The 16,206-nt window shown below is 38.9% G+C and overlaps 1 protein-coding gene across 1 annotated transcript in view; it reads left to right on the top strand.

Annotated features, from left to right (window-relative positions):
* Nucleotides 1-16,206, top strand: part of LOC121943680 (ADAMTS-like protein 3) — a 50,646-nt gene that overhangs the window by 13,604 nt on the left and 20,836 nt on the right. Inside the window, 2 exon segments of the mRNA XM_042487269.1 lie at nt 4,112-4,238; nt 13,255-13,329. Of these exon segments, the coding sequence (XP_042343203.1) occupies nt 4,112-4,238; nt 13,255-13,329 (202 nt within the window).

Here is a 16,206-nt window from a genome sequence, read left to right as displayed (position 1 = left end):
AAATGTGTGTTTTGGCCAAATATCTAAAAAAACATTATACAGATTTCAGATAAAATATAAAAGATATGGGGTGGCTGCTCACACACACACACACACACACACACACACACCAACAAAAAACAGCTAACAAAAAGTGAAAAAACCAATTCAGTCTGTTCATCACGCCTTATTTTTAAAGATTTTTTGAGCTGTTTTTTGAAATTAATAAACATCCCTTCCCTTTATTCTTCGTAACAGTACGTCATTTAAGGTAAGAAGAAAAAGTTTTTTAAGTTTTCCAAACACTGACTTTTTTTTGATGCAGTGTTCCGACAGTCTGCATCGTGGCGGCACGCACCAGTGATTCTACACAGTATTACATGCTCCTAATCCCCATAAATACACCCCGAGCTCAGTCACTTACAGCCTGATTTATTTCGTGGATTCTCTCAGCTGCACACTAAAAAGTACAATATCAACAGAGAGTTTCCCTTTTTCCCCAGTCCTATTTTGAATGCCGAACAGCAGGAGTTATTGTCATTGATATTACTGCGCTTCCAGGAAACGCCATGGGGTGCCAGAGGTGGAATAATTTCTAATATTTAGTTTGAATAATGAAAAAGGTGCACCTTGAAGGAGCAGGAAATTATTTTCGAGTAGAGTTCTTACTGCTCCTTAGAAACAACCAATATGAGTTCCTAATAATAATGAATAATAATACATTTTATTTTTGAAGCTTTTTTTTTTCATACCCAAAGCGCCAGAGAGACAAAAGCAGAAACTCTGATGTCTGTTCAAAATAAATGAAATGTATGCTGATGGGGATTTTTTTCCTGTTACACCCCGACTCTCCAGTGTACTCTATCCAATAAAGGCAAATATTTAGAAAAACAGCGTAGGATGGGTGTCTGAAGGCCCGTATCAAAACTGGTGGAGATGTCTGAGATTTCTCATTCGTCATGGAGAAACCCTTGTGCCAAGATTTACACTTCTTTGCTGCTACGCCCAGAAAATACGACCGCCCGAGACAAAGTGGTGTCTGACATCATTATGACATTGTGTGACAGCTGTGGGGGACACTGCATCAGTTAAACAACAGCGGCCCTGGACAATGACAATGACTGAAGACGTAAATGGACCTCATTAGGATTTACAGCCCAGTCGCCAGAAAAAATGTTGGCATTGTGCATTTCTGCAAACAAGGGATACGTAATATTAGTATGTTCATGTGTATCATATTAAAGTGTCTCAAGTGACGTCAAGATTCAAGATTCCTTTATTGACATTCAGACATCAGACAGGCACACAGCTGAATCAAATTTTCAGACAAGGTTGCTTTTAGTGATTCGTAGCTATTTTCTAGTAGGGATAGTAACAAGAAAAGTGTTTTTTGTTTTTTTTTAAAAAAAATTTTTGCAAGTCATTGCTGTGTTCCCAGCATCTCCTAATCCACCAAATATGTTTTTGTTTCTTTGTTTTTTAGTGACCTGCCGCTGTGTTTCCACCAGTGATAAAAAGCACTTTATTATATTATTATCAAGACGTCGTGTGTTTTTCTGCTAGGTTAGTGTCGCAGTGGTATTTTTTTGTTGTTTTGTTTTTTTACTGAGACGTCGATGCATCATTTTCTGCTGGGATAGTGCCACAAAAAAGTGGGGTTTTTTTTATTTTTTTTTTTTTTATTTTAAGTCATCACTGTGTTTCTAGCAGCTATTTAGCCACCAAACGCGTTTTTTAGTGACCTTTCACTTAGTTTCCACCAAGAATAGTGCCATGAAAAGTGGTTGTTATACACTGGGACATCCATAGCTTTGCTTCCAGACAGTTCTCCAGAAAGCAGAATAAATCTGGAGAATTTAGAAATTTAGAAACTCAAATGAGCTTGTAGAAATACACCACCAAAGGTACTACAATATATTACGATACTCTAAAAATGACAAAAATATAGTTTTGTGCAAATACAGTGGAAAACAAATTGACTGAGATATTAGATGTAACAGACTGCCATATATCACACATTTCTTTTGAAAAGATCAGTTTTTCTGAGTCCGAACAGCGACGTCTAAAGCTGTGTTTTCCCTGAGGGGATATATCGGCTCTGTGTGGGTGGAAGGCTGAAGCAACAGCCGCTGAATAGACCCATTTTCAGATTTATCAACATTAGTGTGGACAGGGCCTCAGTATTAGGAGACTGCAGTATTGGGAAGCTACTTGCTTGTTGGCAGGAATCCAGGTAGAAAACAAAAACTCACAAATGGAGCTCATTTCCTCGCGGTTAGAGAAAGTTGTCCCTCTTTCACTTCAGTTGTTCGGCACTCAGCTCACGAGTCGAACTTAGTATGAATGACAGAATCTGCCTGTAAAAATCCGGTAAATTAAAAATCTCTGGAGGGACTCGGGCTGCTTCATTAAACTGAAAACACCAACAATCAGGCCACGCACACGTACTTAAAGGGAGATGGATGACGGATGTGTGCAGCTGCTGACGGTCCCGGCATGCAGAGCAGGCACCGGGCCTGGCAGGGATGAAATGGCATCACCTGGTGATGAAGGCAGAGCCACAGAACGGGGCGCCGGGTTGCTGTAGCAGAAAGTTTGTCGGTGACGGAATGAGGCCAATCCCTCCTCCGGTGCATGTATATGGATTAATAATACAGCAGAGAGCAGCATGATATCCAGCTGTATACAAGGAGCAGAGAAAATAATACAATTCCTGAGAGTAAAGTGGAAGAGAGCGCTGCTGTGTAGCGCTGTCTGTCCGTGTGTATGTGTCACTTTGTTTTGTCAGTCTGTCACAGTGACTCAGGATGACAAGCATCAGCATATCGACATCAGGCTGTGTGTTGGCATAGTCACTTTTACACAGAGATTCTGCAAACATCCCATAAAGAAAAGAACACCCGCCATTATGCCAGCTTTGCTTTTTTACATTCACCCAAACAACGCTGCCAAGAACGATTGGATTTTTTTTTTTTGCAAGTGCATCGCTGTGTTTCCAGCAGCGTCTTAGCCACCAAATGTGTTTTATTTAGTGACCCGTCACTGTGTTTCCATCTGGAATCGTGCCACAAAAAGTGATTGCTATTTACTGAGGCATCGCTGGGCTTCCTGCCGGGAAAGTGTCACAAAATGTGGTGTGCTTTAACTTGACTTTGCCATGTTTACAGGTATTTTAAGCTAAAGCATGACATTTAGTAGAACATCCTGTTTTTTTGGTTATGCTACATTTGACATAGTATGTATAGGGACAAACTAAATCGTTTTTTCCGTGCTATATGATATGGTAGTGCTGATTTTGTAACGCACAGATTTGAGCCTGCAGGTTGATGCGAAGGTGAAAATGGGGCTCGCAGGAATGATAGCAGCAAAAGAGTGAGCAGAGCACTGACAGCTTGAAGTACAACACCATTAAAAAGGGTCCATTGAACATAACTGTGGAGGCTTTAGCGTACCAAAATTTTGCTTCATCACTGTGCGTGGGTGTGTTAAATATGACCATTTTGGTCTGTCTGTATTGTCACTTATCATCCTTGGTTTGTGCAGGCTGTCGTGAGCATTTGTAGCTCACCGCGGATCAATTTCTTTCTTCTGAAGTTTAATTATAAATTTAAAACCATGCAGTTGTTTTTGAAAGCCAGGAAGTCTAATTTAAATGTGCTGCTACCTCTCTAACAATTACATCTCATGGGGATTTTGGAAAACACTGCCTGCAAAGTAATGCTTGGATCCTTCTTAATTTGTCATGCATTTGTATTGCTGGAGACTGTGTAGAAGCATCCTGTGACCTGAAATGAAATATTGAGATGGAACTGATTAGAAACGCTGCCTTTATTTTGCTGTTTTTTTGTGTTCATGTTATTGGAGTTGAATTTGAACAGAGAGCATGCTGTGGGAGGAGGATTACAGGGAGGGCAACAGCTTGAACAGGTCACCAATCCTCCAAACAGAACATGCAGACAAACTCGTGTTCATATCATTTAAAGCCTGCACGCAGTGTGTGTCTGTTCAGCTGCAACAACAGCTTATTCTCATTTTCAATTCATTTTACTATTCTCCGTAAACTGATTTAAACAATGACAGTAAAGATCTTGTCATATCTCTTCCTGACTGTTTATTGGTGATTCTTGTGCAGGAGGTGGGCTGTGATCGGCAGCTGGCCAGCGGTGCCAGGGAGGATAACTGCGGCGTCTGTGGCGGCGACGGCTCCACATGCCGGCTGGTACGAGGACAGGCCCTGCCGCACCTTACGCCCGAACAACGTAGGTGATTCACTCGTCATCTGCGTCCGACTCACGCACGTCTTCACCCACTCTGGTTCCATTTCTAAGCCTCGTGTTCAGCAAGCTCATCCTTAAAACTTTACAAAGCAAACTTTAAATCCGAAGACCCTTACAGCCCTTTCCCTCCTACAAATGTTACCAAGTCCGTCACCTTTCAGCTCTCTACAAATAGCTCGGCCCTGTGATCTCTCCAGCTGGTTTTAGGGAAGGCAGCTTTATTTGTACAACACATTTCATACAACAGGGCAACTCAAAGTGCTTTACAGAGCAATGAAATATAAAACATAATAAAGGATGCAGATTTACAATAAAAGAGTAAAGAGATGAGATATAAAATGCAGCATCTATTACTAAATAATTAAAAAATATTAAAAGTAAAATCACCATTAAAAATAGCAATACGTTTGCAGACAAGAAGTGCAAAGGTAAAAAGATTATTAAAAATGATTGAAAATCAAGTTTGAAATAAGTTTGCAGTCATTAGCAGGTGGACTATGCAGTGCAAAAACAGGGAACGTTTTTAGCTTTTAATTAAAGGGGTCCAGAGTCGGGGCTTGTCTTTTATTCCAGGTTTGTGCTGCCTGATAATAAAACGTTGCTTTGCCATGTTTAATTCTGACTTTTGGGACGCTCAGCAGGCCGGCCCCTAATGTTCTGAGGGCCCCTGATGTTCTGAGGGCCCTTAAAGGTCCATATGTCACAAGAATGTCAGAGATATATTTGGGCGCTGAGCCACAGAGTGATTTGTAGACAAGCAGCAAGATTTTAAAATCAATTCTCTGAGTGACAGGTAGCCAGTGTGAGGATTTTAGAGCTGGAGTGATGTGCTCATATTTCCTAGTTTTTGTCAGGACCCTCACAGCTGCATTTTGAATAAGCTGAAGTTGCCGAACAGCTTGTTTTGAAATGCAGAAGAACGGACTGTTGCAATTATCTAATCTACTGGAAATAAACATTTCCAGCCATGTTTGCAGGGACCAAAGCAGGTATTTTTTTAACACGAGGTTGGGATATTTACCACAAAGTTTGTGCCGATCTTTTAAACAGTTTATTGGGACATTTCTAGCTGTCTTTGTGGCTACCAAACCATGTATTTTCTTATCAAGACGTCAGGACATTTCTGACCATGTTTTTGGCGACCAAACGGGGTATTTTTTAACCAGAGACATTTCCCAGTGTCTGTAGTGACCCAACTGAGTCATTTTTTTAACGAGACTTTGGGACATGTCCAGCTATCTTTGAGGTAACCAAACTGGGTATTTTCTTTAATGAGACGTCGGGTTGTTTCCATCTGTGTTGTGGTGACCCAACAGGATATTTTAAGCCCAAACATGATCTTTCCAAACCCTGACCAAGTGGTTTTTGTACTTAAACCTAACCACGTTAACCACAGTGTTGCCACAACGTAAAATTAAACAGTGAAATGTAAAGAAATGTAAAATTTCAGCGTATGAAACATAGATTCAACAGTGGTTTGAAGAAACATACAATCACTGTGAAAAGTTGTTGTGGAAATGCAGGTTAATGACTGTTTCTAGGTGGCACCGAAAACTATGAGGAACTGCCAAAAACTGACGTGAAGTTTCATTTTCTGGCAGTTTGACAGTTTTACGGGACCCTTGACTTGTAAATGAAAATGCAGCGAGCTTCACAAATGCAAATCAGGACAGTAGGAGGATTGTGACTCACAAATCATCCCGAGGTTACAAATTTGGTTGGATTTGGTTGAGCAGATGGAGCGACACGGTTCACGAATCAGTTTCTCTTTTTTATTATTTTTTTTCACAGGTTTTCATAAAATTAAATATATTTTTTAAAAATGCACTATGCATAATAGAGAAATCCAGACAGAAAATGTGTATTTGGAAATGAGTTTTAATCAGTTTTCGGTTTAGGTTTGGAGCAGCAAAACTGGCTCAGCATCGATCAGTCAGCCTGTCAGGAGAGATTAGAGGGAAACTGCTGACAGGGGGATCAGTATTCAGTACTCGCTGTGGTTTTCTTGAATAAAACAACAACAAAAAAAAAACCAATAAATCCACACTTACTGATGTTTACCTCTGAGCATTTTTGTTTAAAATCAGTCTCTTCATGTAAAAAGCAAACACACAGGTGCATATGTTCGTCTTTATTGAATGGGCGTGTTTACTGCACAGTCCATCTCCTTTCAACTGCTCCTGCCTGATAGATTTGGAGGCTCCAAGCAGTTTAAATAACCACAATATTGAAAATATGAAAATGCAATTTCCACTGGAGTGGAAGTTTGTTTAAACGTTCCCAGGGCTGCGCAGCATTTCCCAAAGTTTTAACAGGTTAATGAAGCACATATTGGCAGCAAATACAGTATATACGCATACCAGAGTTATTGGCTCTCGAGCTGGAGTATTGTATCAAATGTTTCAAATTAAGTTGTTTTGGCATGCCTCGGGGAGTGGAAATGAATATGGCTGGAATCCCTAAAAAAAGACTGGTATTAGAAATCACAGCCAGTGACCGTGTAATTATTTCTCTGGGTTTAAATATGAGGGGGATATTTAGAGAGCAGCAGGAGTGTGTCATTACCGTTCGGGTGGAATTATATACAAGAATAAGACGTATTATATAAATAGAATAAAACCGAAATGTCTTTATTCGAGAAATGTAAAACACAGACGCAGCCTTCAATGATTAGTAAGTCTGAAAAGTTAGAGCACTTAGGAAAATGTTTGGCTTTGATGTAAAGGGGTCAAAACTCCAGCAACAGTTGTATAAAAAAAAACACTTAGTTGTGCGCTAGTTTTGGCTCGTGGCCTCATGAGATAATACTTGGCCATCCTGACCCACATAAAGGGTATTTATCTTCTCATTGTGCCTTGGAAGTAGTTGAAATTTTACCCGAAATCTCTGCCCTGCTTTTATTGCCTTGAATGACGTGAAGGTGAAAAAGATTGGCAGAAAAATAACATTATATAATATTGCATTCCAGTCAAACAGCACCAAAGGCTAAGAAATGACCACAGTTTAAACCCTTAAGAAAGGCTGGTTTTTAGTTCGTCCATCAAATGCGAAGAACAAAGTTTATATTGTTTTAAATATTTGGAATCTCGTGATATTAATATTTTATGTATAAAAATTTTCTGCTCTGAATCAAAATGCTTTTTATAAAAAATAATGTTATCAATTAAAGCATAACTCCCATTTATCCCAAAAACATTTTTACACTTGCATGAGGTCGTATTCTCTGTTACCATATTTGGCAAAACTGCAATAGAAGCACTTCATTTTTTGGCTTTTCTAGGTCACATGATGCTATGTCTATGAGCCATGAGCATCGCGTAACTCTTCAAAAGTTGAGTGGATCATCCGGATGTTTGAATCCACAGTTCCTCTGTGAAATCGTGGACTATTATCTAAAAAAAAATCCCTCATACGTGGCCGCTCCCACGTGTAAAGGGCTCACCTTTCCATTATGGCTCCATAACACGTTGCCTTGAATTGGAAATAATGATGGCTAGTTTGGTGGCTGCATTAGAAATAAACCTGCTAATGTTTTGAACATCCATCGCCGTGCTTCTTGGGATGTCATATAACATCACTCAGTGCAAACGCAGTCATCTTGCGACTGTGTTTTATCAACCTTTCGAAAATATTGCTAAAGTTTTGGAAACTCGCCTCCTGTTTCAGTTACACCTTTGGAACAGTGCTGTGCCACAAACTGGCATTTTCCACGTCTTCACCAGGCCTTCATTTTCTCATAAAGCTTTAACACTCAGCCCAACTTAAGATCTTATCGATAAACTATCATGTTAAGCATCTGGAGCCTAATAGCACATTTCCTCGTAATGTCCAGCACAAGGCTGCCTTTGTAGCACTGGAGTAATGTGGATCGACTGGGGCCTAAATAGCGGAAAGAGTCTCTGTGTATCGGGTTTGTCTGCCACTGCCAGTTGCACTTAAGTCATCTTTCCTCATCCAAGAATCCTCCCTCGCTCCAGAGCCCAAATAAAGTCCTCAGGAGTGAGACAATGACGACATACTGGGACTTGTGTAGCAGTGGGCAGATGCGGGAGTTTTCACAGCGCTGTGACGGGAACCTTCAGAGAGCCCGTAGATCAAGGAGAAGGAATACAAACCAAATATCCTGCTTTGGCTTTCATATCATAAAACAAAAAATAAAGGGAGCTCTCCGAGAAGTCAGTGAGGTGTGATGTGATGACATCCTGTTAGGTCCTTCAGAGGATCTGGCAGAGGAAAGATCACTTGATGATGATCAGATAGACCGGCTGACGCTCTGCTGAAGTTTGAAATTACAGGTGACTATACTCAACTAAAGCAGTGACTCTCAACCAGGGGTCCGGGGACCTCCAGGGGTCCTTGGGGGAATTCCAAGGGGTCCACAGAAAATGGAGAATAGTTTGTTTTATTATTTAATTCACTATGGAGGAAAGCGAGTTCATTTTAGCTCAATGTTACATACTGAGACAGAGACAGAGTCTTCTGTCCATACTGTGCATTCATTTTGTCCATAATTGTGCACATTTTTTACGGATACAGAGGAAAGGAAGCCAGTCTGTGGGGGCAGTTAGCATCGTTTAAAATCCGTGTAAAGTGATAATTAAATGTGTGTTATCTGTTCTGAGTTTGTCACATCACAGAAAGATGTGTTATCAAACACCAGACTGAATTTGAATGACCAAAAAAATGGCCAAGTATGTAAAAGACTCAAAATCATGAAAAAATGCAGAGTATTCTCTGATCCTCCGCTGGAGGAGCGGAGGCCACGCCCAATCGCGGGACTGTGCTAATGATGCTTCTGGTTTTTATACTGTTGCATTGTCAGGGGGCGGGGTTATGATGAGTGTAGCTCCATTGCATCATAATAATTATAATACTCACTACGTGTTTGTGGACAAAACGTTTTTGTTTTGCTTGCACGCCTCTCTAGAAAACGGAGGATACAAAAAAAGGTGAATAATCTCTGAGTTGAAGTAAACGGTGACTAAGTTTAACAACAAAACTTTATCAAAACATCCATATATAGACTCTCACACAAACTCCTGCAGTATAAACCAAGTCTCATTATCCAGTCGTGCGCTCAGTACTTCCCAAACACCTACGTTTTTGCTAAAACAAAACAAGATTTAAAACACATCAGTAAAAACAGTCTCACGCACAGCTGTGTGTCTGGAAACAAGCGTGGGTTTGAATTCTGCTCGAGAGGAGCTCATGTGCACTCCATGTAGGAGGTGCTTTTTTATGTTTTAGATGTACCTTTTTTGTTTGCTTTTTAAAAAAAGATGCTGCGGCCCCATGGGTATGGAAAGCCAGAAATATAAAAATAAATAAAAATTAATAAATTAAAAAATTCATTGAAAAAAGAGAATTTTATTATTTAAAAAATTAAAGAAAAAGAACATTTTTTTAATTTAAAATTTAGAAATCTGCCATAATTTAAAACCCTAACCCAAAATACAGCCATTTGAAGTTGTATGCCCCTCCCCTAAAGCCAAAATAAAAAAAAGTCTTTTCCCAGTGCCTAAAAATTTATTTGACGTGCTTCCCTTTTCTGCACTACTACCCCTCCCCTTTCATAAATAAGAAACAGTCCTTAAGTTATCTTTAATTATTTTTCTCTGATGCTGTTTTGAATGAATTGTTTTCTAAAATAATATATATTTTAAAAAGCTATTATATAGTATTGAAAAAGAACAGATAAGGAGTATTGGTGGTCGTTTCAGAGAATGTACGGTCTTTAGGATTTGCCTCAGTGTCATGGAAAAGTTCTGGAAATTTTTTGTCAAAAATGTGGACGAACCCTGCCAATCTTTCTCATGTCTTGATTCTGTGGCGCTTCCCTCGACGGGCTTTTTAACAGGCTTGTTTCACTCTGAGGAAACCCGTAAAGCTGTGGTTTCTGTAAAAAGTTTCTCTGGCCACTGATACTCCACCTGTCACATGTTTTCACTTCGGTTTTAAGTTTCAGCGTCTCGGGTCCTCTCTGCTCCATCTTCAGCTTTAATGTCCCGAGAGACGAGAGCTGATGCCGTAAACCAATCACGACCATTTAGGCTTCCTTTGGTTAGTGAGTTTATTTACCATCACAGACACACAGAGTATCACCTTTGTTCCTCCGCATCCATTATTCATGACTCCTCTATTTATCAGTCATTGCATTTGGAATATGAATCGGCCGCAGTTTTCCCTGAAGCCTCAGTTTACGGCTCCGGCAGACTCGTGTAAAATGAGCCCGTAACTGTTTATCTGTGTTTCATTTCCCTTATTTACTCTGAAGGTCACTTTTTTTTTTAAATGCCTGGCTTTACATTTAATCTCCATTTTAGAGTTAGAAAAAAATAAGCTTCCATAAATTAAGGACGTTGCAGATGCAGTTTCCAAACGTAATTACGTTCGGGGGCAAAGCCCTGTGGCCGGCTGCCAAAACAGCTTAATTGTTTGAGCTCAGCGTTCGTTTGTCGCCAGAAGGAAAAGTAACTCTCATAAAATGTGGAAAATAGAATTAACACTCCATTTGTCTATAAAGGTCTCGCCTCGTTACTATACCTCCTCGCCTATCCACAGAGGGAGAAACACTCGGAGTGTGAAAACTCAGAGTATTTCAGCAGTCTGGAAAACAGAAATGCTTCCACACAGCAGTAAATACTTTCAATAGTTAAGCTGTTTGTGTACGCTGCGAGCGCCACCGTACCGCAGTCTCATGATTGACTAGTTAGCGAGGCTCACTGACGTTAACAGCACACATGTGGATGTTATTTAGGTCTGCAGAGTTGATCAGTGCTGCCGTGCTGTAGTAAAGCAGGCAGAGTTAGGGATGGCAGTGAGTGTGTGTGGTTGGTGGTCTTCTTCAGTCAGAGCGCTCAAAAACAGGCAGGAAAACGGTGGAGATGGTTTTTAAAATTTAATATAAAAGGGCATTAATGCAAGCTATACAGGAGCTCTCTCTCCATTATGTAGTTCAAGGACTAAATATATTTAAGAGCCCCTGAAAAGAGCTTGAATCCTCGCCATAGCGGCCGTGGGTTCGATTCCGGCCTCAGTTTTTTTTCCTGCATGTCGCATGTTATGTATAATAACTTGTTAAAATTGTCAAAAAAGTATGCGTGACACTTTGTTTTCTGTCTTTAAACAGTTAAAGGCCTACTGTATGCATAATGCATTAAAATGTAATGCTTTTGGTCTCTGTATGTCTGCGGTTATTTTATCTCTTCCCTGAAATTACTTGTCTTTTTAACGTTTTCCTTTTCTCACCTTCTAATTTTGCACATTCAAGGTCACAATAAACCGCGTGGCTCACTGGCTGTTTGGTAAACTGTCAGTTATGATGACATCAATGATATCGTTGCGCGGGACATCAATCGGCCGGCTACGAGACAGAAATAGGAACAAGTGCAGATGCAGCGGTGTGATTTCAGACTTTGATTGGACGTAATTATTTCAGAGAAACTGCATTTCGTGGATGTGCAGATGCTTTCGTGGACTTGTCAGGGTTATAGATTAATGCGCTGCAGATACGAGATTGGAAGGAGTGATCACCATAATTTGTTACAGCAGCAAAACAGTAGCTGTGAATTAATGAATTCCTTTTGGCTGAGACTGTTGAACTGATGGATAACAACAGATTGCGTTTGCATAGACACAGAAACAGTGTGTGAACTGTAGTGAGTGTGTGTAACAGGCGGGTTTCCATTACACATTCGTGCATAACTTAAGCGATACTTTCAAAATGGCAATTAAACACAATTATGACATGACTGTGTTTCCACTGAGTGATGTTCTGCAACTTTTCCTCTCAAGATAACATCCCAGTAACCATGGCGATGGATGTTTCAAAACATTAGCAGCTTTATTTCTATTGCAGCCACCGCACTAGCCGTCATTATTTCCAATTGAAGGCGACGTAGGCGTGTTATGGAGCCATAATGGAAAGGCGAGTCTCTTATAGGTATGAGGGATCTGGGAGCTGATAGTCCACAATTTCACAGAGGAATTGTGGATTCAAAACTTCCAGATGACCTGCTTAACTTTCTCAGAGTTAGGTGATGCAACAACATCTCTTGTAGCGCCTCTTTTATGTATATAATGTGACCTAGAAAAGCCAAAAAAGCGTTTCCATTGCAGTTTTGCTAAATATGGCCTTTTCAAATCAATTGAAATACCACTTCATGCAAGTGTAAAAACCTTTTTTTGTTATTTTTTGTAATTGACCTGTTTCAATTAAGCATATTTTATTTTTATTTTTATTTATGTATTTTGCACAGTAAAAATAAAACAGCAGAAAAACAACAAAATAGAAGCAGATTGTGCAGGTGAAATACAGAAAAAACCTGTGAGGCTTATAAGAGAATCTCACCTCAAAGATTTACAAAAACAAATAAAGAATCCTACAATATTAAGAAATAAGAACAAGTCGACGCAGGATCATGAAGTACAGTTACAATGCCTCCTGCAGGGCAAGTAGTCCAATGTCTCAAAGTACAAATGTCCCAAGGAGGACGACAGCTACTGCATAAGAAGAGAGTGTAATTAACCAACAGGGAACACCTGTGCTGGTTAGTAGCCACAAGCCACTTCCTCCTGTCTGTCCCCTGCAGCTGAGCCCAAATATACCTTTTTTCCCTCACCTGTAGCTATTTATCAGTTTTGCTGTGAGCTGCAGTATTGCAGTTATCAGTCGCAGAGCTGTCTGCCTTCTCTCCAGTACAATGGAATCAGATGGTACTCGGCTCATGCTGCTCAAAGTGCCAAAAAAAACTTTTCAACAGCAATGCCTGCTTTCTGAAATCCTGACCTGTTTTCTCAAGATAATCCACAGACCTTGTTGTTGGCAGTTTCATGTAGGAACTATTTTCTTTTTACCGAAATACACCCACCAACCGTATCACTGTGAACGAGGAAGGGCGCATCTACTCGTGTTTAATTCTCCACTCAGGTGTGCGAGTTTTTTCCTTTAATTTGGCCTGTCTTTGTGTATTGTGTTGTACTATGTGTCTCCCCTCAGCCATGAAGACCGTGCTGGAGATGCCGTTAGGAAGCCGCTTTCTCAGACTCAACGCCAAAGGACCTGATACGATGGGTGAGTGACAGCGGTTCAGTTCAGACGCTGAGTATCAAAATAATAATAATAATGATTCTTTTAATTTCTTTTATTTTACAAGAGAATTCAAACGTGTATTTCATGTGTATTATGTCCTGTTTGTTGTTTTTGATTTAACCTGACTTTGTCCTGATATTTATGTGTTGTGATATTGACTGCAGCTTTTAGTTGATATATACCTCCAAGCAGGAAACGCTCCCACAACACTGACTAATGTTACCTACAAGTTGCAATAATGTTTGAAAGAAAACATTTTAATCTCACGTTTGAAGAACATTTTAAGGATGTTTATCATTTCAAATAATGTCCCTTTAGGGTTAAATGCTGACTAAGACGTAACATGTTAATTGCAGCTTTCTGAGGATAATTTAGTAATGTTAGGAGATGACAGATGTTCTTTTATGAAATGTTCCCACAATGTTACATGAGAGCAAAGGAAGAACTTTTTAAAAGCAAATTTCAGAACATCTTACTGAGGACTGAGAATACAGAACATTTTTTTTTAAATAAAAATTTATTTTGATTTGTTAAAGATGAAAAACATCAACATTTTCTTCATGTTCGTAGAGAATGTTACCCTAACTTTAAGAAAAACGTTCTGGGAACTAAAAAAACTTACCACTAAAAGTTTTACTAAAACATTGCATTTGTTGCATTTTATCATTCTCGAGTGTTTAGAACCAAAAATTGCTAGCTGGGTATCCGCAAGTTGTGTCGAAAATAAATAAAAAACAATTTGTCAAAAAAAAAACAAAAAACGTATCTGGACAGACACCAGAACACTTCTGATACCAAAATTTTGTCCGGTTGCCTACAGATTTTGCATAGACGACCTTTTTTAGAGATTACTTACATTATAATGTGAAATTTATTAACAGTTTGCAGAAATGCACAATGCCGTCAATTTTCTGGCGATGGGTTGAAAAAAACTGCGACCTCGGTGACGTTCATGTATTGAGGAATAGTAATTATATTATTTTAATTTGGAAGATGGATTGAAATATGGAGCAAAGAAGACTTTTCCTTAAAATCCTCCATTATCTGGAAAGGAAATAAATAAAAACGTCCTACATATCCTGAACACTGTGATTTACATCCTCGGAGCATTTCGGAGTGTTTGTTTGTGTCATTTGGGTTTTCCTGACCTATTTTACTGTCGGCTGAAAGAAGCGAAGGAGCCCACAATGAACGCAGCACATGTCCACAAGCCTCAACCCTGCTAATATACTCAAGTTCCAGCGGCGTAATACCCCGAAAGACCTGCAGGATTTACTGGATGTGTGCTCTGTCAGATGTTTCTGAATCAAGGAGTGACCTAAGAATTACTTTAGCAGATCATCATCAGCTACCAGCAGATCAGTGTTGCAGATGGAGGGAGCAGTGAAGCGAGAGAGCGACCACAGTAAAAGAGAGGAAATCAAACGCACATTTACAGCTCGGCTGACCTCGCTCCCGAGTTCATGAACTCCTCTGAAACTAAATATTATCAGAAGTCTAATCGTATTTTAACCATTGGCAGCACGGGGCCCTCTTTACACACCGGCTGTTTTGATTTTGAATGACTTCTTGTCATGATATGGAAATCTGAGGACTGTGAATTGTTTCAGGTTGTGTAAGCTTTTGGGGGAAATAGTTATAACTATTGTAAAAAATAAGTGGATTTAAGATTTTTCTGTTTTTAATACAAAATAAATTAAATATAATAAAGAAAATTTAAGTGATTATAAAGTAAAAGTGGTGTGAATAAAAAAAAAAACATCTAAATAATAGTTGATGCTTTGTCTTGCACCTTCTGAAAATTGTTGTCTTTTGTGGGAAGGATTTGTTTTCCCACATGTCAGTCTACTTGTCTGGTCCCACTTAAAGGGAAAGTTCACCCCAAAGTAAAAAAAATATATATATTTTCCTCTTACCTGTATTGCTATTTATCTTAAATATTATCTAGACTCGAAAATCATTGAGGGCAAGCCCTCATTTACAATGATGTCAAGCAGATAAAAATAATGAAATATGTATATGTAATAATAAAAAATAGAGTAAAATCAATACAAAAATATTTAAAATATATAAAAATACTTAGAGAGAAATGTCCTGCAAATCACAAGAAATTAGTAGATTTTAGATTTTTTTTTTAAGGTAGGGAAGAATTTCCAGAGGACAGAGGATATTTCTAATTATCATGATTATATATTCAAAATTATTTGTAGAATAATTCTACTTTTAAGCAGTTTTTTAAAGGACATTTTCCTGTTATTTTTTGTTGTTTTGTCTTTATTTTTAAACTTTCCAGGTTTTGTTTTTTTTTGTTTTTTGTTTTCTGGTAATTTTCTTCTACTTTTTACTAATTTCTTCCTGATTTGTGGGTCATTCCCTCTTAAATTAATCATTGCCTTCTCCCCATGTTTTTGAAAGAAGCATGCCCAGGTTTCAAAGGGTTAAACTACACTACACTGTTCTCAGGATCTCCAGTGGTACTGCTCCGTTTCATCCATATCCAAAAGCTCTCAGAAAACGTGCACACATACACATGAAATGAACATAAAATACAGACAGAGGCCTCGTCCGTGTCTTTGTACGTATCTAATGTTGAGCTTAAACGAGCCCTTAAACTCGCGATAATTTCAGTCTGTACAGAGATCACTGATGTTTTAAAAGCACGGTACAATATGTACGGACATTTCTTGCTCAGCAGCTCCCCTGTTTTATAAAGAGAAGCAATAGATTTAGATAGTTATTTGACTTTAACAACAATATTGCTTATAAACTTGTTTTATGCTTTTTATGCACTTTTACTGTTTTTACTTTTGTTGTTTAATATTTCTTATATTTCTTTTATTCGTTTTCCACCTCAGGCCT

Source organism: Plectropomus leopardus, chromosome 1 (assembly GCF_008729295.1).
Source record: "Plectropomus leopardus isolate mb chromosome 1, YSFRI_Pleo_2.0, whole genome shotgun sequence".
NCBI classification, from domain to species: domain Eukaryota; kingdom Metazoa; phylum Chordata; class Actinopteri; order Perciformes; family Serranidae; genus Plectropomus; species Plectropomus leopardus.
The sequence above is the reverse complement of the archived record's forward strand: the minus strand, read 5'-3'. Positions and strand labels throughout refer to the sequence as shown.